This window comes from Erithacus rubecula, assembly GCF_903797595.1.
Source record: "Erithacus rubecula genome assembly, chromosome: 6".
NCBI lineage: Eukaryota > Metazoa > Chordata > Aves > Passeriformes > Muscicapidae > Erithacus > Erithacus rubecula.
Window position 1 is genome coordinate 11,882,120 of NC_136688.1, and position 21,550 is coordinate 11,903,669.

The window sequence follows — 21,550 nt, forward strand, 5'->3', positions numbered from 1 at the left end:
AATTATTTATAAGAGTATATTTTCAAAATCCACACTAAAAAAGAGCATTAACAGCAGCTACTTATTAATAAGGGGTTTGTGTTTATCCGCTGAAGTTACAGACACGTTGCAAAAGGCACAAATCATTACAGAATTACAGATTCATTACAGGAATGTGACTTGTTACCTTATCTTCCAGGGCAGCCATCCTCTCCTTGAGATGAAGCTGGAGCCTTTCATTGGATTCAGACAGGAGCTTATCAACAGTTTCTGACAAACGTTTGTTATGCTCTTCATTCATCTTCTCTCTCTGTCTAGCCTGAGATACAAAAGAGCTACTGAAAAAACTTTAGATTTGCAATATCTCTAACAATTTTCAGTTATGAAGGCACCAAGCTTTCTTTAATCTAAATGCATTTTCTTTAACAGCAATATTTTTCCACAGAGAAACACTGCATGTGCCTCCAGGGCTCTGCATAGGGAGTCTAAGGGACACTTCAATCTTTAGTAAGTGATCCAAGATCAGAAGTTGAAAATCTAAGCCTACACTAAAAAAAATTTTAAAAGGCACAATTAAGAATGGATTTCATTATTTATAACCCAGGAACCAATTTTTTTCATAGTCATTTAATTCAGCAAGTTTCTTCAAACTTTCATTGGAGACTTTCAGCACATTTTCTTTGAGATTTAAGGTTAGCCACAGTACAGTGACACACCAAAACCAGCCTAAACTCTGGCTTTATCTTAAAGCTGAGAAATAAAGAGGATTAGGTTCTGTTTTTATCTTTGTCAAAATGATGTGCAGTACCCTTTGCAGTTCTTGATTCTTCTCTTCAAGCTGTGCCTCCATCTGTCTCAGTCGCTCCTCGATATTGCCATGTCTCTCCTCAGCCTGTCAATTTGAGAGTAAAATTAGAATTTGGGTGGGATTTTTCAGGCTTCTAAAGCAAAAAAACCACTGAGGCACAGGAATATTTCTAACATGCTTTGCACAACTGCCATTTATGGTAAAGGACAATGCAGAACAGATGCTTTTCTGTCACCAAAAGGACCTTGCAAGAGTTCAAATGGGAAGTGGCAAAATTATGAAACCTCTCACCCCTAAGTACCATGAATCCACTACTATTTGCAAACAAGCTTGCAACAGCAAAGTTCATTCATATTCCCAAGAAATAAACCCAAATAAATAAATAAAAATAAAGACTGAGTGCATTTTCAGCTTCTCCTCACTAGCCTGGATGATGGGACCCTTTGTTAGTAATCATGGCAAAGCAGAAAGCAGCAAGCAGAGACAAGGACTAAGATACAAATTCTACCTTCCTAAGCTTGGTGGCAAGTTCCAAAGCTTTAGCATCTTTAGCAGCAGAGCTCCCAGGAGACAAAAGGTCAGACTACAGAGCCAGTTAGGGACAGGAAAGATAACAGGGAAAGAAATGAAACCAAGGCTTTGAAAGAAAGCATGCAGACACACACTTGAAAAGGCTCATTTGTAGTTAACTAAATACAATTCTTCAGATTTCGTTACTCCATTTGCAGCCCTCTAAAAATCTTGATATTTGGTAGTAGCACAACTTCCCTTGCTCCCCACTTGCTTCACTTAGCTAGCAGTGGAAGAAAATTAAGTTTCTCTTTCAGAAACAGATCATGTTTAGAAGACTTTATACCTATTATTGAATAATTTTAATAAAAAGCACCAAAATAATAATTCAGAGATATTTTTATGATGTAGAAGAATTAACAGAAAACCAAAAGAGCTCCAAAGAGCAAACACTAAAAAATAAAAGATTAAGATGCTTTTATAAATCACACTATCCTTAGAGAGATGAATGGAAAAAAAAAGTAGGAAATAAACAAATATTTTCTGAATTATTTGTGGGAAAACTGGAAACCAAATGTAATCAAACCAACACTAGGAACATATTTCCTGCACTGGGATACCAGTGGAAGAGGAAGTCTGGAGGACACTGTGCCATCACCTCACCTTTGAAAGTGCTGCCACTCTCTGTGCCAGCTCAGCCTCCACTTCTGGCAAAGTCTCAGCTTTTCTCAGGGTCTGCTGCAGCTTTTGCTCTGCCAGTTCCAGTCGCTCTTGCAGTTGCCTGTTCTTATCTTCACTCTGCACAGGGTTATGGCCAGCAAGTGTTGAGGGTTAAAGAAGTGATTCGTTAGAAAGTGGTTGGCTAAACAACCATTTCTAACTTATAAAGTTGGACTATTTCAGGTCAAGCACTTGTCAAACTTCTATCTCACTAAGGCAATAGCCTGAAAAAAATCACTACACGCTATGCAAATCTTCGAAGTTTAGCTGAAAATTAGTAATTCTCACCCACAAAACCAAAGATGCTTAGATACACATACAGTAACTTAAAAATCCACAATTAATAGGAACAACAGCCCTGCTGCCCCAAGATGAAGTGCACTAAATTTCTCAAAATCATTTCTCCTTCCCAGTAAAGCTGTCTCATCTTTATTCCCAGGGTAAAAATCTCTTTAATGTATGACTCCAGCTCCTGAAAAACAATCACTAATAACAGCACATTACAGCTGATATTTATCTTCCTAAAAGCAAAGTGCTTCAGCATAGCATGAACAATAATTATCTCCATTAGCTTTATGCGGAGCAAAATGTACTTCATCTCATTTGAAACCACAACCTGTCGGTGCATGGAGTCTTTAGTGGCAATTTCATTTTCAAGTTTATCATTGAGGTCATGCACAGATGTAGCTTCACGTTGTGCAGCGAGGTAGCGTTTCTCCAGAGTGGTAATTCTCTCCTCCATGTCCTCCTTCTGGGCCAGAGTCTGGGCAAGACACAGGACAGAAGCCAGAATGTGAGAAATAATCATTTTGTGATAAAATGAAAAAATTTTAAAATCAGGTTATTTGTCTCAGTAGAAAATTAAGTAGAAATTAATGTTTTTTAAAAACAGTGAATGATTAAGAACCACTGATCTTTAACACCTTACATCACAGATATGCTACTTTCCTTTCCAATGGTACACACAGACCAAAATTTGACTTGCTGGGGATGATCAGAGTGTGTTCTGGCATTTAACTAAGCTCCCTTTCTATGTAATAACAATATGTGAGACCCTGGAGATCAGGGATTCAGCAGTGACACAAACTGTGAACCACACCACTGAAATCAAAGGGATTGCTCAGCCAAGTGCATCTTTTACAAAAAGGAAGCCATGAGCAATAAGCTGAGTATGTATGACAGGATCAAACATCTCCTACAGAACTTGCTGAAGCTGGCAATGGTAAATCTCCAATCTATTAATGGAATAGTTAGTAATAGATTTATCCTGAAGACAAATTTTCTTAAGTGACTGATCTTTTAAACAAAAAACAGACATCAAATCCTATCCTAAAAAGACATTTTCTTCTCATCCATCAAACCAAAGACTTCCAAAAACAACGTTCAACTGAGCACCAGTGAGATTAAATTTTATAAAGTAATGGCATTTGTGACTCCCCAAATCCTGACAATTCCTTCCTCACCTCTCGTACATCCCTCTGTAACTTTGTGTTCATTTCTTCAGATTTTATTAAGTCTTTCCTTGCGGTGTCTAGGTCTTCTTCCAGCTCTGTTACTCTGCTGGACAAAGCAGTGAGGCGTTCCTTCATTTGTGTCTGCTCTTTGTTTTGCTTATCTATAATGTCTTGGAGTTCAACTACTTTAGCAAGGTTTTCATCATGGCATAACAAACCATCAGAGGATCTCTATTAAACAGGGGAAAAAAACGTGTATTAGCACGATGCAAATAAGAACGAAAAACAAATTGTTACTCACATGTAAACATCCTTCCCCAAAGATAATTTTATTATTGGATAGACTGCAAAAGCTGAAATTTCAATAACTAAGACTTTTTAATTAGATGATTACTCAAAAGTATTTTATTATGGTTTAAAATTAAAATGTTATAGGTAATGATTAAAAACCAGATGCCAGCTAAGCAAAGTAAATAGCTGTACCTTCCCATTTGTAGTTGGTGCATTTTCCTGTTCATGATTTACATCCAGCATCCCATCTGGAAGTGTTTTCTTCTGATTATTTTGCTCTTTCAGAATCATTAACTAAAAGAAAAGTTTATAGACACATGTTTCAAGTCAATTCCTTTCTCACTACTAATATAAGGAACAGCTGCAAAAGCAAAGGAGCAAAACAACAATTACTGATTCTACTGCCAGGTATGTATTAATAAAATCTGGCACAGGTACTCCAATAATTTATGCCACTGCATACACTTATTTTAAAGGCACAGGAACTCCTTATGTTGGTTTGGTTAGGGCTTTTTTTGGTTGGGTTTCTTTGGGAGCAGAGAGGCTTGGCTTTTTCCTCTCCTGCTCTTTCACATCAGCTAAGTTAAAAGTTAACAATTATCCCATTTGGCAAGAAATCAAAAGGAAGAAGTGAAAGTGAAACTTAATAAATTACTCTGTACAAATATTGACTGAAACGCCCATAATGGACACATGAAGTCTTCTTTTAAGACAGAAACTTACCTCTTTATGTGTAGTACCTAGCTCTTCTTCCAACAAGCTACATCTTTCAAGTGCTACTCGTAACCTCTCCCTTACCTGAAAGGGTAATTTCAAATTATTTGAAACCATTCAAATCAAAAAGAAACCAATTTCACTTGCAGCTTTTACAGATAATAAATTACACTGTTTCCATTACATTTAGAATTCTAAATCTGGAGTCAGTACTAATTACAACACATGCTACCAAAAAAGAAAAAAAGTCAAATAATGTGCATCTTATAATCTAGCTTTTTCCTTTTTTGTCATAAGCAACGTGACCTGTAAATTCAGGCACTAAAGAATTAAACATACCCAGAATTTCCTTGTCCTTCTCCAAGGCACAAACTGTGTTTGCTTTTTCTTGTTTACAACACAGAAGAATAGGTAAAATTCCACTTAAAATCATTTGCCAGATCTTATATACAAGGGCCACAAAGTCAGGTAAACTGCAAGTTGGCAACAAACTCACAGTGAACTTTAGCAGTTGCATATCCTGCTACTAATATCAGGCACAACTGAAGGGAGGAGTTCATTTCACTCAGATTTCCATCCCAGTGTATGCAGATTTTCCTCCTCTTCTCTCTAGTCCATTTCTTGTATTAGATAATCAAAAGGATAAATCCTGATGTTGTACAGGTAAGCAGCTGTGTGCATTCCAACAGCAAATATATTGCTACTGAACCATGCTGAGTTTACATTAATAACACAGTTAATAAAGTGCTTGAATAAACCACAGCATCATGATTTAGTTAAGTCCAGAATCTTAATTTAGGAGAGCAGTTATTAATGTAGTTGCACTGCAGAGATTTCTACAACTTCAGTACAAAAATTAACTGGTCCACACAAAGAAAAGACGATAGAAAGATGTTAGGCACAATACTTCATTACCTTTTCATCAAGGGCTTTGTGGTGCTCAAATAAAGATTTTAGTGCTTTGAGAACTTCTACTTCACTAGAAACTCCTGCTGGAGATTGAGCTTGCCTCTTCACAACAGTCATCCTGAGGGATCGCTCATGCCTGGACACAAGACACTCCAAGTGTTCCAGTAATAGCTAAAGCAAAAGGAAAAAAAAAGAAAGAACAATGTTTATTCCTGTTTGGTACAGCTGCAGAAAACTTTGCCTCCTAGAACTTCTCCCACCTCCTAGTTCTAAACTTCAAATTTCAGAGACAAAGGATACAAGCGTAAGGACTCATTTTTAACATTTCAGCTGTATTAGCAGAGTAAGCTGCTCAAACAGATCACCACAACCTGCTTACTGCTCCTCTGATCCCAGAGCTCCAGGATTACAAAACTTTAATAACAAGAAATCTGGATGGCAGATAGCAGTGCAGTCTTACAAGCTTTTCCTGATTCTGCACAGCAGCACTTGGAGCTGCGCACAAGCTGCCAAACCTTCTTGATGAACAAGCACACATTTGCACTTCCATGGGGATTCATGTACAAGTACCAGGAAAAAATACTTTTAGCTTTTGAAATTCTGCATCTGTTTTCCTCTCTGTAGCTGGATGCTTTAACAATGGTGAACTTGGAGAAGACAAGGAACTGACCCTCGTATTATTTCTTTCTGCTTTCAGTTCAGCAATTTCTTCTTCCCTTTCAAGCAGCTGCTCCCTGCATACATTGAGCTCTTTCGTGAGCGCTGCAAATTCCTGCAACAAACAAGACAGAAATATAAGCACATCAAATGTCAGGACATAGTGAGAGTGGATTCATATGAACACTTGACAGTTCCTTGAAGCATTAATTTCAGATGTGCAAAGACAATACAACTGTATAGTCATGCTAAGCCAGCTTCAGTTCTAACACTTAAAACCTTTATGCTGCCAACTGTAAAGACAAAAGATGCTTGACTAGGACTTTGAAAACTTGTTATAGTGTCTCGAGGCAATTATATGATTTGGGATTTCCCTGGTAAGCAAAGGGAAAAACAGATCTGTAACACACTTTGTATGGCTTCAAAGAGTTGTTAGTCTTGTGTGCTGTGGTCTGTTGTTTTTTGTAAACAACTGCTGAGGGAGACAAGAAAAAACAGAGTGCTAAGCAGAGCAAAATAAGGAAACCAGCAAACATTATAAATTTCAAGTCAGGATTTAACTGTGAGCAACAATGCATAATCCTGACATTTACCAGAATACAGCTAAATGCAGGAATTTCATTTGTGCCTTCCTTCCAATCTCTCAAAAGGGAATGACACAACCCTTTCCCTACAGTCCTTTGAGGATTCTAGAAATCTCCGAGGATTAGAATCAGAGTTTTCTGAAAGCTGAGCCTGGGGGCTCAAAGCCCTCACAAGGCTCACCCTTCAAATTCAATAAAGATTTCACCAAATAAAATCCAACCCAAGTGAAATAGTACAGAGTGAAGTGTCATCAGGGAACAGGAGTGGAGCTAACTCACATTACTTACTGCATGCTTATTTCTGCAGTGAACACAGTCAATATGAAAGAACAGTTTGGGGTTTCTGTCAGGAAATGATTGTACTAATATCTGCAAGTACCACTGGGGCCTAAACCATTTCCCCTCTAATAACAGTCCCACTAAAAATACTTAATATACAAGAAACTATTTAAATGCTCCATAACCTCAAGGAGCATACTCTGAATAGAACAAGAGGTACAACTATACACCACATTTAGAAGCAAACACAAAGCATAATTTTATCTACCCTAGCAAAATTTAAACTCTAATCTGAACCGTGCTGGACATGAGAATTGACAGAGTGAATATGAATGAGTCCATCCTTTAGAAAAAAGCTTTGCAAGAAAGCAACCCTCATGTCTTGTCAAACTTATAATGTGAAAATAAGTAAGTCTCAGTCACTTCAGTGGCCAGTGAACACATTTGGAGCACTTGAATATGAAAACATTGAAATGCTTGTAAATAACACTTTCTGTTGTCCAAACTAAGGAAAATACTCATGAACAAGAGTTTTGCCTAATAAACAATGAATTTTTACAGCTGAACCAGTGATTAGCAGAACAAGGTGAACACAAATAGCCAGTTAAGTGGAGACACAATTGCTGCTTCTGTACTTTTTCCAAACTCTGTAAGACACATTACTTATCAGCCAGCAGCTGCATATCAAGTGAAAGCTTAATATTGAGCTGTTTTGCAGCAAAATTCAAAGTGACAGAATGCACATGCTTAAAAGCAAAAGGACACATCAACTAATTATACTAAGCACATCTGCAAATTCTAACATGCAACTAAAATAAGCAGACACAGTCTAAAGACACTGCAATTTCTAATACTCATTTTGTAAACTAGTCTAAAATATACACATGACCAAAAAACAAAAAAATATGTTGCACAATATACACCTGGAGTGAACTCTTCCAGAATTACTAATGTTTCAGGCTTTTAAAAGTTGCTGTGAAAAAGACAGCAATCCCACCACCACAGATGCAGAATCCATGCCTGTATTTCCTCTTCCTAAATAAAATTTGCTCATTGGAAAAAACTTCCAGTCCCTCCGCTTAATTAGAAAAAAACCTGCAAAAAACTTCCTTTATTTCCCTTTCTCAACTGCTAAATTATTTCATTTCTCTAACACACTTAATAATTACACTTCATATAAATATTTTGTGCAGTATTTCATTTGCATTCTTTAAAAAAATGGTCTGTTATTTTCAAAATGGCCAGAAAATACTTCCAAAACAACCTGGTCTATAAATACAGCTACCAGAACTTTTACACACACAAAACAAATTACAAAAAGGTCCTGAGTGCAAGTCAAACCAAGAGAAGAAAAACCTACTTCAAGCTTCACTGCAGCTGACAGAAATATTCACTCTACTACAAGCTTTCCCAGTAGAATGCTCCTTCACATCCAAGCTTTTCCTGCACCTTCAACACCCCACCAGTGGGAGCATCCAAGACTCCTAGGGAATTGGCAGCACACTTCCCTTTTGCTCTCATACAAGCTCAGGTAAAGCAGAAACCAAAGCTGCCATTTTTCACTGCAGTTCCTGCTTATTTTTACAGATTAGATAATTATGTACTACAGAAAAGAGCTTGAACTTACTTTATGTGTTTCCCCTTCCAAATTTATAATAATAAAAGAAGAGTAATTTTAAAAACCCTAAACATGCCAATATCAACATTTTGAAACGTCAGTATTGCCCAGTTCTCCAGGTGACACTGGCCTGACATGGGAAGTTTTATATTTTTCTGATCTCTCTCTCAAGTCCTGAGAGTAGGATGAAGAGCAAAGCAAGGACTACCAGACACTGTTACCATCCTTTTTCAACTTCAAATCACTGCATAGCATCATTATATATCTTTTTATCTGCATGAGCTTGCCCACGTGAAATCCAGCTGTACATTTGAAAGGAAGGCTATTCACTCTTCAGATGGTTATAGGACAGAGAGTTCCAGTCCATTTCATACTCCTGTGTAAATATAAATTGCAGCACAAACAGATCCCAATTGTGACATGAACCATCACACTGTCAGATGACCAGAGCAAGAGTGCACACAGGAATTTATATTGCTGCTGCATAAACAGTGACAGGGATTTCTGGCATTGCATAACACCTCCATTGCTGTTTGTTTTGACAAAAAAAAAAAAGTTGCTTCTAGTCCCGTGAGCTGCCTAAGAAAGAACATTTGAATGTCCTTAGTTTCAGCTGACACTGCCAAAAGACATGTCCTTTCTAGTTTTAATACTTACCTTCAATGGGAGACAATTTGTGACTTCCTTAAGCAGCTCAAAAGCAAAGAAACTATTTGCAGCTCTATAATCTCAGAAAATTTTGAGTTGTCTCATAATTTCTTCCTTGGCATTAGACGAATGTACGGAAAGAATGAAAAAGAAAGAATCCTGAGAAACTTTCCTACTTGTCCACAAAGCTGTGTTATTTTTCTGTAATTAAAAAGACTGAGAGCAACAGAATGAAGTTCTGCTCTGTTTCTGGCTGCCATCAAAATAATAAATACACAGCGCTGGGGATTGACAAGAATGGAACTCACAATAAGCACTTCAGAGCACTCACACGAATCGGTGGGAGAGTGATGAATTTACCAGGGAAATATTCCCTGTTGATTAGAACATACTGGCAAACACCCATACTCCATACTAAACTGAAATGTTTACTGAAGAAAGTAACTTTCTGACCCAACTGAATCATTCCAAACACATCACTCTTGCTGCCAGACATAAATAGTCTCAACAAAAAGCCACATTGAGCAAGTAAGTTGGTTCTTGTTCAGTAATACATTTTCTGGATTTTTGTTTTGATCTCAAGCTCCAGGATTTTTTAAAGCAATAGCATTTCTTCTACCTCAACCTTCAGGGCTGACCTTCAACCTTCAGTATTTAGATGCTACAATATAAACATCCTTCCAAAAGCTTGAGCCATTAGTGCTGAGCTGTCAAGCCTGGCTGAGCTGACACATTCCAAGATCCCAATCCAGGGACATTCCAGCTTTCAGGGAACAGGTTCCCTTCGTGTCATTACAAACATAATTCATAGGTCTCACAGACAGCACATCACAGACCAATAAATGCTACATGACAGGAAGATAGTATTTAACTAGGGGAAATACTTGAAAGAAACAGAGGTAATTCCTGAAACTCTGTTAATGTAAGTTGTGTGTTAGGGATGCTCTATAAATAACTAGATTTGCTTGGAAATTGATCAAGCAAAAAAAAAAATCCTTATTACACAAGAAAATGCAACACTACTCAAGTGCACAAGCAATCATGAATTACAAGCAACCACATAGCCAGAAAATTTATATCAACAATGAAAATATATGTAATGAAAAAATAAACATTTTAAATTCATCAAATATTATTAAATACTGTAAAGTAGTAACTTCAGGCAATAAAAGTTGAAGTTGTGACTGTTGCATCTCTAGGAACATTTCTGACCAAAATATATATGTTTAGAATTTATCTGCTTAATCTCCAAGTGATATTTTGGTTTACTGTTATCATTCTGGTCTGCACACCAGCCCAGCAAGCCACTCACAAATCTGAGCAGCTGAAGAGAGCAAAAAATGAAGGGGGTAGTGCAGGATATCAGGGGTGAAAACCAATGGGATCTGAGATAAGTTATCATGATGCTTGTACTATATATAAACCATAATTATTCCAAATGATGACTGCATGGAAATGGCAAATACACAGTCTAAAGACAATTCAAATATCTTATTTCTAGGGCATTTAACAGTCACTTCACTTTAAACCCAAGGGGCTTAGGTAACACACAGCGACCAAGAGCCCAGATATATTTGAAAGGTCCTAGCAAGCAAATTTCCATACCTATTAAGTCATGGGTTTGTTTTGGGTTTTTAGGCTAAGAATCAGAACTATGAAATTATGAAACAATTCAAGGGTATTGAGAGTTAAAACTGAGAGGATAACTTGTTCTTGCCATTAAATCTGGCCTTGGAAAAAACCAGTTACACACCAATACATATTGTGCTTTGCCTGTTCCATGCAGTAAAACATATTGCTTTCAACCTTTCCGCATCTCTGGCATGTGCTAATGGGAAAGAGAAAAATCAGTCTAGAGCGTGCAAAGAAAAACATTTTCCTTTTCACCTCATGAAAATAATTTCTAGTATGAATCGAGCAGCCTGAAATGACTAAGCTAGAAACATAAAACTTATTTCAAACATTAACAGAATCAATTATATGAAAAAAGTTTATTTTTTGTTCTCAAAACCCCCAGAACTTAAAAGTGATTGTAAGACACAACTTCAAGTAATATTAAAACATGGGTATGTCAAATTCTTGTGTTTCAAACACAAAGGCTTTTCATGCTCAAAGTAGCTGTTTTTCCAAGTGGAGCTAACTACCCACCAGAGTGAGAACACACTGGAGCTCATTACATAATTAGTGTATTGGCCTGCTTTCACATTTCTGTGTATGGATAAGATGTTTTATAACTCAAAAGACAGGCACCAAAACAGAGGTGCAGATTTCTTTAGTGTCAAAAACAATTCTCCCTTTCCAACTAGAGGCACTGATATATAGAAGAAGTTTAATATCACCTTTGGTTAATTCTGAAAAATCTGTATGTTCTTTGAAAAAAAAAAAACACTTTTTCTTTCCTCTATCAAGAAATTCAACACTGCATGAAAACACTCAAGTGAATATTGCTGTCAGCTGCCAGTCAGTGATCAATACTAAACCTGAGTCACCTCTTACTATTCCAGCCCTTTTTTTTTTTAGCAAAGCCTCCTTCAAGTGTCCCTCTCGGACTGACCTACCCAGGCTTTGTCATTAACGCTGCTCAATCCTAAACAGGCAATTAAGTTTTAACGCGTTTACAGTTGCATAATGCTATTGCTCTGGAATGAAACTCTCACTGTTCCCAGTCCACTTTGGAGCTGGAAGCAGAATCAACTGCCTGGCATTGGACAAGCCAAGAGAGCCAAAGGACTCCTCACTCACAGCCAGCAGGTACCAAACATATGCCCAAGAGCAAAATGGAAAAGCTTATAGCAAGCCCAAGTCTCCATGGCAATAAGTAGTTTCCAGTTACCATCCTGAGTGAGTTGCCTAAATTTATGCACAGTGTTCCCAGAGCCTGAACTACAAAGCAAAAAATCCAGACGGCAATGCTGGGAGCTTCCGGAAGCACAAGGAAACATAAATGGAGAAAGGTAAGATTTGGCAGTTTGGCAAAAGGAATGCAGGAGAAGCAGGAAAAGGGTGGTAGAAACACATCAGCTCCATGTTCTCCCCCCTGTACTGATCTAACACATTTCAGACATGGGGTTTGGGGTGCAGGGGTTAAAATACCAGAACCCAAATCTGGATCCAGCCTCTTGCTCCTCTGAAAATGAGGGGGTTTCCTTTGACCACATGAATCCCTGCTCAGACCTCACACATACAGCAGCAAAATCTGGAGCAGGAGCCTGCAAGTCCTTGTGCACAGAGCACTGGAATCATCAACTACAGCCTGTCCAAACCCAGACTAGCAGAACCTTCACTGCCTGGCCTCCTGCATTTCACTGTCTCTAAACCCTGCAGAACAGTGCTATTATGTACACAGGGACAGGCAAAAGCCTTGTGCAAAACCAGATTTTTGTGCATCACTGGAGAGCCAGCCTTCCATCATCACACACAGTGTTATGGACTGAAGGGACACAGGGCAATCTTCCAGGCTCTTCCATTCCACCCAGACCTCCACGCATCCACTACGGGGAACACAGGTTACACTTCTAGCACAAAACACAGCCCAGAAGCCTGTTTGCAGTTAATGTGCTGCAGGACAAAACTAAGCTGCAGCTGCATCCTACAACTGCTCTGCAGTCTGGGAAACTAAGGAAAGAGAACTGATTGTTTAAAAAAGTCAGAAAACCTCATCCAGTCACTCCTATTACAGCTTGCAGATTGCTCTGCATCTTCTGCAGAGTAACTAGCCTTGGCATCATCAAAATATTCAGAATCCCTAATTCCTCCAGACAGTTTGTTCATCTTTTCGTTTGCTTTAACAAATCAACACAGTTTGTTCAAAGCAGGGTAGATCACACAGGGTGATCAATTAACCCAGGGCAGACACAACCCGTTTTTATGCCAGCTTTTTTAATCCCTTTTAAAGCTACAGATGTGTATCAAATCAATCAGTGAAAAAAACTCTACTAAAGTACCTGGTTTTCCCCCAGGGGTTTCTCCAAATCCTCAATTGAGGCGGCAAACCTTGCAAGTTAGCAGAATGCACAGAGGATTAACAAGAAATGAACATACTGAGCACTAACTTGAAATACCAGTTTTAAGTTATTTTTTTCTCTTGTCTTTGCAAAAATACTTACGAAATGTTGCCTCTACTCAGGCAACACCGTGGATCTTGTGAGTAAGGAAGTTCAAAAGCCAAAGCATTACAAGAGAACAGGATATGCAGAAGCAACCTCCAGACTTGCATGAAACTTGGCATCTATTCATATGCAATAGTAGCAGAAAACCTCCTTCCAATCACTTAATTGTGGTGTGGCTATGCAAAGAATTCCACCTTAGCTGCTCCTCAGTGTAGGGGAATACGCCCCCTGAAAGGGCAGATAAGGTACTAAAGTATTCAGAACCATATCGAGCTTGTTTTCTTTGGAAAAATGTCCAAATCATCAAAAATATACATCAGGAAAACTTTAGCCATCGTTGAAAAACAGGCTTTTCAGCTTGGGATGGCTACTTTGTGAGAACAGATGATAACAAAGGAATCCTTTCCAATACTTTCCAATACTGTACCACTCCAACCACCAAGATTCCAGAATAACAGCTTAATTTAACACAGAATAAGGCTACTTGGGGGGTGTTAGAAAAACAACTGCCTCTCAGTGACAGTCTGAATCAGTGAATAGGGGTTGCACAATCAAAATTACCACATTCCTGCACCCCCAGCCTAGTCTGTTTTGATTAGGAACTAATACAGTAAAGTAGCAGCACAACTTCTTAGGTGTAGCTTTAGGCATATCCATTTTTGGAGTCCATGTCAGTGAAGAAACCTACCCACACCCATACCCACCATGGCAAAAGGAGTATACACTTGTACTTAATTAAAGAGCAAGAATCTTGCATTACCAGTTTGACAAGGTATGGGACAAAACCAGTCTCCATCTTTCATATGACAGTAGAGATATTTCATTGAAGTTTTTCCTCTCCTCACACAAAGCTGGTCAAGATTTCCTGGGATTCCATGCTGGATAGCACAGCATGCAATCCTCCTTGGGGTTGCCAAACTGTAGAACAACTGCAAGATATACTGAGAAGATTTAAGAAGCAATGTAATTTTCCTGGGACCCCATTCTGGAGACAAAGCAGCTGTAGCTAGATCTTTTAAGCTATAAACAACATTGAATCTTAAGTTTACTTGGGCAAGAAAAAGATATTTTTCTACACATCAACTCTCAACATGCTGCACTCGCAAGAAACAGCACAATTCTGGCCCAGCTTGCATTAAATATTAAATTCCTATGACTTTTATGAGTTTAAAATTATTTAACCCTGAATACTACATACTAGCCATCTTACATGACTAACACTGCACAGTTCTTTTACAAACAGACTCAGGACAAGACGTATCATGCACAACTATTTCAGTGACAAGATACTCCTGCTTGCAAAAACTGTGAGCAGCAGCTCAGGCCCTGCCCTATCCTAATCATTCATCTTGGCCTCTGGTTGCCAGCTTAAGTTCTGTGGCTAGCAGCTGAAAAGTACATTTTTCACACTGTTAAGAGGGAGTGCTTGGGAATATCTGAATAAGGCTGGCCAAGCCACCCTCATTAAACAAGCACCAGCATGTACTTCCCCCTCAGTGCTCTCCTATTATATATACATATATTTATTATTTTTGCCAAGTGATGAACACTTCAGTCTTATAATTTCAAACTTGTTTAAGCAAGTAATACTCACTGAAAACAGATACATGCCTTCAGCAGGAAATTCAACTTACCAGCTCTTCACATTTCATTTTTCCCTACTTCTATAAACTCTAAACACCCCAGTTTACAGGCTGAGTGGATTTATTGGCCTAAGAGAAGCTAAATATATCCAAATCTGTGATATTCTCAATAAATTTTATTGGACCATTCCACAGAAGTTGTTCCATTTTAGCAAATTCTCCAGAACAAAGCAATTCCAAAGTCCACACAAAAAAAGCAGTCTCAGGTCCTACAACAGACACATCTACTATCTAAACACAGAAAATACTAGGAAAAAAATCAACATAGATTAAACATTGAAGAGTTGTTTTAGGGAGAGAGTTAAAGCTTTTTTTAAAATTCATAAAATAAATTCAAATTTTCAAAATAAATTTTCAAATTTTTAAAATAAACTTGGACTGTCACAAAAAAAAAATCCATAATGAACAGTTCTGACTATGACAATGACTACAATGAACAATGACTACCTGAAGCCAGACAGCATAAGGAAACCAGGGAGATGAGCAAGACTATAATGCAGAGAAGAAATAAAATCCATCAATCAATAAATGATAAATAACTGAATAAAAGACAGGGGCATACTGTCAGTATGGTGTTACCAGTAACAAATGCTGAAGTGAAAGATGGGTTGGTGGGGAACCTGTGAAGCTCCTGTTCCACACTGGACTAAAAACACGGCAAAGATGATGCAACAGGGAAGCCCTGCAGCCTCCTGATCAGTTGAGACAAAGTAAGTTCTTGGCCTATTTCTCCTCTAATTTCCAGGACTTAATCTTTTATAACCATTGTACAAAATTCAGGAGAGGGTTATGCAGTCTTCACAAATTACAGCTGCAATGGGATCAGAGTTATACCAACATCAGCATCAGCATAAAAGAGACCCTGGGAGGGGAAAAAGATAGCTAAAATCCTAACAAGTCACTCCATTTCTACTTTACATGCATCAAACTAATTCCAGATTTCTTGAGACAAAGCTTTTGGAAGATAATGGTCTGGAACCACACCCTCCAAAGACATTCTGAAAACTCAAGCTGCATGTTTCAAAAAATAAATTACTGGATACACCTGCCTCGTGCTCTTTAACTTAAGGCTAAAAGAACGTTATGACCTGCCAAGCCTTTTCCCATGAACTACAAAAAGGTGATCATGCTGTATGAAAAATACATTACTCTAGAATAACAAAAAGACTCACAGTGGTATCCCAAGGCATCCCTGAAATTATCTAAACCAAACTTTTAGTCATTCACCCAATGTACTACAGTAAATAGAGAGCTTTGAAAGGACTATCTGAAATTAGAAATTTACCTTACACAGGCATAAACATGTGGAAAGCCCAACCAGATTCAACCACATATCCAATATTACCCCACACACAGGCTCTGCTCTTCCAGCCTTGGTTCTCCTGGATGCAACATCATTCTTTGCATCCCAATTAGATTAACTGAAGAACTCTAAACAAGATAATTCCATTTATTAATTTTAATTTGGATAGGAAGTTTCTTTTATTTTTGGGTTTCCAAAGCAGTCCATGCCTTAAATCCCAGTAGAAGCAAGAGATTCAAGTGTGAGATGCACCCAGGACTTTAAATACCCTATACAACAGAATCTTCAAGTACATAAAATAACAGAGTCCAACTTCCCACTGGGAACAGCAATTACACGGTAGCTTGTGCTTGTGGATAGCACAGCAAATAAGGGAATTTAGGTCTGGCACTATTAGCTCAGCAAGGTTAAAAGAGTCTCATGACTCCAAGCATGTTCAGCCCATGGGTTTCCCAATTACAGAGAGGAATGGAAAGAAAATAAGAGTTTTGACTCTAACATTCTACTGGCAAAAGTACATATTGCTTAATTGTGACAGGCTCACATAGGATGATTGAGAATCCACAACTCAAACCCACAAACTCACAGTTTAAACCCTGCCACTCATCGAGACAGTCCCATCAGATGTGCACCGAACTTTTCACCCAATTTTATTTTTTAAGGCAATGTGGGGTTGCACAGTGAAAAAACTTCATATCAAGCATTCTGTAAAGCAAATGAGCAATTTTACTTTGAGATCGCCCCCTCCCTTTTCATGACTGTGCTTGAAAATTCAGAAATAGCTTAATAGAAATGGTCACTATTTATGGAGATAAGCAGGGATTATAGTACCAACTAAAAAAACAGGAATTTATCATCCTCGTTACTGAGTGAGCGTTCTCCACACTGAAGAATGTTTAGCTTTTACACCAAGGATTTTGGTGGCCAAAATTATTTTTCAAGTAATTCAAAACAAACCCCATTTCTCAGCACTGGACACTGTCTAGTGTTGAAGACAATGATCAATAGCTTTCACCAACTGCAAGATAGTTTCATTATATGAACATTCACAGATCTTTCAACCATACATCAAGCCAGTCTCAACTTTGTACGGGCCAACATAGAAATTCTTTGTTTAAACTGCACATCTTCAGATAGCTTTGTTTTGTTTACCTTTTTTAACCATGTAAATTGCTTAGCTCCATAGGCTTATATATTTACTTATACTGTGCATTGTTCTGTAAATTTGAGGTAGGAAAAGAAAATCTCACTTTCTTGACAGTACAGTGTTTAACAACCTCCATGCTTTACTCAATTTTACCAGATAATCTACCCTGCCATTCTATATAAAAGGCAAATATGCCCTTGAAAACAATGTTTTAAGTGTATAGAACCAAATTTTATATGCATTGACGTGAGAGGTAGGATAAAAAAAAGCACTGTGCTTGTAATATTTCTCTACAATTGGATACTGAACTCTACTATATACTAGCAATAGGAGTAAAGCAAAGCAGAGCATGGCTCAGACCATGCACAAAGAGAGATTATTGTTCTATAGAAAAAAAAAAAAAGGAAAAAAGTTAATTAAATTTAAAAATATAATAAAGAGCTGCCCATTTTCCTATCACAATAAAGAAAATTGCTTATTTTCTATAGAGAAATTCTTTTGTCTCCCTAACAAAACTCAAAAGATCACAAATCAAATTTTTCAAGTTTTCTAAGTGGCCCTTTAAACAAGTACTTGCTTAAATTCTGTCTTGAAGATATCTGATTATGCTCAACACTGCTCATGTAAGGATCTTTTCATTAAGGAATCATAGAATCTTAGAATGGTTTGAAAGGGACCTTAAAGTTCACCTCTGCCATGGGCAGGGGCACCCTCCACTAGACCAGTTGGTCAGAGCTCCATCCACGCTGGACTTCAACCTTGGTGCACTTCACAGAATTTGTAAAACAAAAACTGATTCTAGACATTCACCTTTCTGAACACATAACCAGAAGACAGATGAATTACAGGAATATGTTGACTGCTCCTATTCATATGTATCCATGAACAGCCATGGCATATTTCAGACCCAACCAAAATTATATTTCTGTTATGATCTCCACTACCATCCTCACTAGACAGGAACATAAACACATAAGCAAAGTTCAAGGCCACTGTGGAACAGCAAAACAGAAGATTAGGCAACAAAACCTCTCTTTTGAAAAATGCTGCAGCTCCAGGCCACTGCAGGAACAGACCACAGAGCCTTGTCAGGCTGATCAGAAGAAAAGGAGCTGATTTTCAGTAGAGCTTATGTGAAACCAAAGGTCAGGTCTGAAACAGATGAAGGTCACGGGCAAAAAAACAAAAGGAACCAACTACTCACATCAGCTTAGAGGAAAACAACACACCTAACTGAAAGGGAGCTTTAACTTGGACTTGTAATCACACTCCTCTAATTCTAAACATCCAAACTCCCAAAACAATCTCCTCGAGTGACCTACAGATACAAGATTCAGCTTGCTACACAATCACCTGGAGTTCCCAAAATATGGAAACATTATTTCCCTGTGCCTCTGTGAAAAAAGTCAAGTTGAATAAAAAACTCACTACATTCAGTAGCAAAATAATTCTTCTCTCAGCCCAGAGAATGTGAAAACATTTTTCCTGGCAAAAATTGTATTACATTTACACATGGGGAACCCACAGCCAAAATTACAAAAAAAAAGACACTTGGAAAGTTATGGGCATCCAGATTACCTGACAAACACAACAGAAATTTATCTCTTCTCAGTATTTGTTGCTTGAGATGTATATACACAAGAGATTATGGTGAGTATTTTCTAATACATGTCAACAGATACCAGTCAGCCTTACAGACTACATTACTTAAGCTGCCTAAATTGCCACAAGCAGTTTACACAAAGACCTGTCATATTCCTTTAAAAACGGAAAACTAAAAAATACATCCTCAAATTCAATTTTGAAGTATATTCATGGAGTTCTGAGATGCAATGCTAACTTAGGAAGAGGGGGAAAAGAAATTATAAGTAGGAACTTAAAACATTCTTTCCAAAAATTTAAGTTCTCTGACAACAATCTAAGGGGTCGGCATATATTAAAACACAATGTGTCTTCATAATTCTATGATCAAAACCTACAGTGAATAAAACCAACATTCAACTCTCCCAAACATATTACAGAAAAGATGAAATAAAGTTTCAGGTCAGTGGATATTAAAGCAGTAAGAATTTTTAAGGGAGTAGGGAATTGTATTCTTAATTCACATTAAACCAAGGGGTTTGGGCTTTTTCCTCTGGAATTGAAATTATGTAGCCACATTGAATCTTCAAGTTGCTACTAAACATCTTCAAAGTACTTTTTAGTTACAATCTTGGAAAATAATGGAGGAAAAAAAATAAAGGTAACAGAGCATGAATTCTCTAAATACCAAAAGACACTACCTGTTGTACCAGAGGCTACAGGCAAACTAGCACTGATGAGAGTATACATGTGATGTTCACCTGGTTCTAAATATACATTTTAAATACTTCTTTTTGATTATAGCTCTTTTCACCTAATATACAGCCTGTTTTTAGGCTGCAGGTTAGACAAGAACACCTCAAACATTCATAAACCCACAGACATCTGTCCACAGTAGCAAGAGAGTAGGAAAAAATAATCACTAGCTCCTGTTTCAGGGCCTCATCCACTACGAAAAACAAACAAAAGGCATTTCTGTGCAGTCACCAAAACACTCTTCCTACAAAAAAAAAAAAAAAAACAAAAGGAAATAAAATCAATAGTTTTAGTTTCACCAAAACTGCTTATTAAGGGGACGAATGGGACATCATTCAGCAGTAAATTTCACCCCAAATTTAACAGCAGTAAAACTCACCCTCAAATGCACGGAAACTCAAAAAGAATTCAAAATTTAATCTAGCTAAATGGTCTATTTATAATCAAGCAAACCTAAATTAAAAGCACCATATAAACAGCAAGTTGCTAACAATAGGCAAAAAGATGTCTGCTGGGCAGGGGTGGGATGTTTCAATAAACAAACCCAAACATATCCACATGAGAAACCAAAAAGACAGAACCAGCACTGGAAACTCAGTGCTCAATATACTCTACCACATCATTTAAGTGCAGTTACTTCTTTTTGCCCAAACATAGAGCATTATTTCAGATAAACTCATACTTCAAAGGTTTGGATCAAAAGGTGTCTGTTTCTATGTCTTGAGAAGAAGGAAATATTAAGGCAGATGAGGTTTATTGATAATCACTGAAGAATTCTGAATCTCCATCTGACTTAAAGTAGTGTAAAGCCAAATCAGTTCAGTAAGTTACTAGCAATAAGAGCCAAGTAAGATTTAGCAACTGAAACACAACATAGATGTCTGAAAATGCAACAGGAAGAGTCCTGTTCATCTTTGCTGTCAGAATGGGGCGGGAGCTTTGGAGGATGCTCTGACATCCACGTGAAACCCTTTGGCACCTCCAAGATTCCTGGGCATTCTGCAGAGATTAATGACTGTTACTCAGAAGTCAGCACCAGCAGCTGCCAGAGTAAGAAGTGCAAGCTATGGCACCTCGGGGCTGAACATCTGGGAACACTGGAAACAGAGCTGCACTTCAGGTGCTGAGGAAATTTCAGCTGCTGCAGAGCCTGGCAAAGCCTTTGCTTAATGTGTTTTCTGCCACTGTGCTCTTCATATTACATACAATTCAAAACCTCATTTCTACATCTATGACATCCTGTATTACTCAAAACCTGTCCGGAGGAAATCCAAATACCATTATTCAAAAATAGCAACAAAATCTTTAAGTCCATCACTTCAAAACAATGGGCAGTCCTTGGGCCAGGTGTTCTGATATTTCTTATGTATGAGGCATTGAGTGTTTCTGAGATTGTCTAAGGAACTCTACAGGGACATACCTCAACTCCACTGAATACAAATACGAACTGATTTTTAACTGAACATAATTTTTAACTGAAGTGTGAAGTAGTGACAAAATATTTACTATGAATAGAAAGCAACTTTTACCTTAACCTTCTATTTTGCTTACCTTGTACAGAAAAAAATAAGGCATGGTAAATTTAAGACCAAAAGATTAGAAGTGCAAGATTTAAGACAGACCCTAATATGTGTTGCTTCATATTTGCATTGTATTTATCAGCTTACAAAATTAACATACATATTAAAATTTTCATCCCAGTAACAACTGCTGTGAATTCACCAACTTTTTGTTTTATTTGTGACAGGTACCAGAGTCACTGGAGATTAAACTCTGGTCCTTACAATCCAAAACAACCATTATGTTTTCATTTACAGAAAAAATATACATTAATTCTATC

General features: G+C 37.7%; 1 protein-coding gene across 7 annotated transcripts in view; it reads right to left on the bottom strand.

Moving 5' to 3' along the window:
* The window catches only part of PPFIA1 (PTPRF interacting protein alpha 1), a 52,300-nt gene that overhangs the window by 25,313 nt on the left and 5,437 nt on the right, over window positions 1-21,550 (bottom strand). For all 7 annotated transcript variants that reach the window (XM_079309426.1, XM_079309422.1, XM_079309425.1 and 4 more), the window contains exons 3-11: window positions 6,056-6,157; window positions 5,392-5,556; window positions 4,486-4,560; window positions 3,955-4,056; window positions 3,481-3,702; window positions 2,634-2,780; window positions 1,961-2,095; window positions 788-871; window positions 167-298 (exon numbers count right to left, since the gene is read on the bottom strand). In XM_079309426.1, the coding sequence (XP_079165552.1) occupies window positions 167-298; window positions 788-871; window positions 1,961-2,095; window positions 2,634-2,780; window positions 3,481-3,702; window positions 3,955-4,056; window positions 4,486-4,560; window positions 5,392-5,556; window positions 6,056-6,157 (1,164 nt within the window). The remainder of the gene's footprint in view (window positions 1-166; window positions 299-787; window positions 872-1,960; window positions 2,096-2,633; window positions 2,781-3,480; window positions 3,703-3,954; window positions 4,057-4,485; window positions 4,561-5,391; window positions 5,557-6,055; window positions 6,158-21,550) is intronic.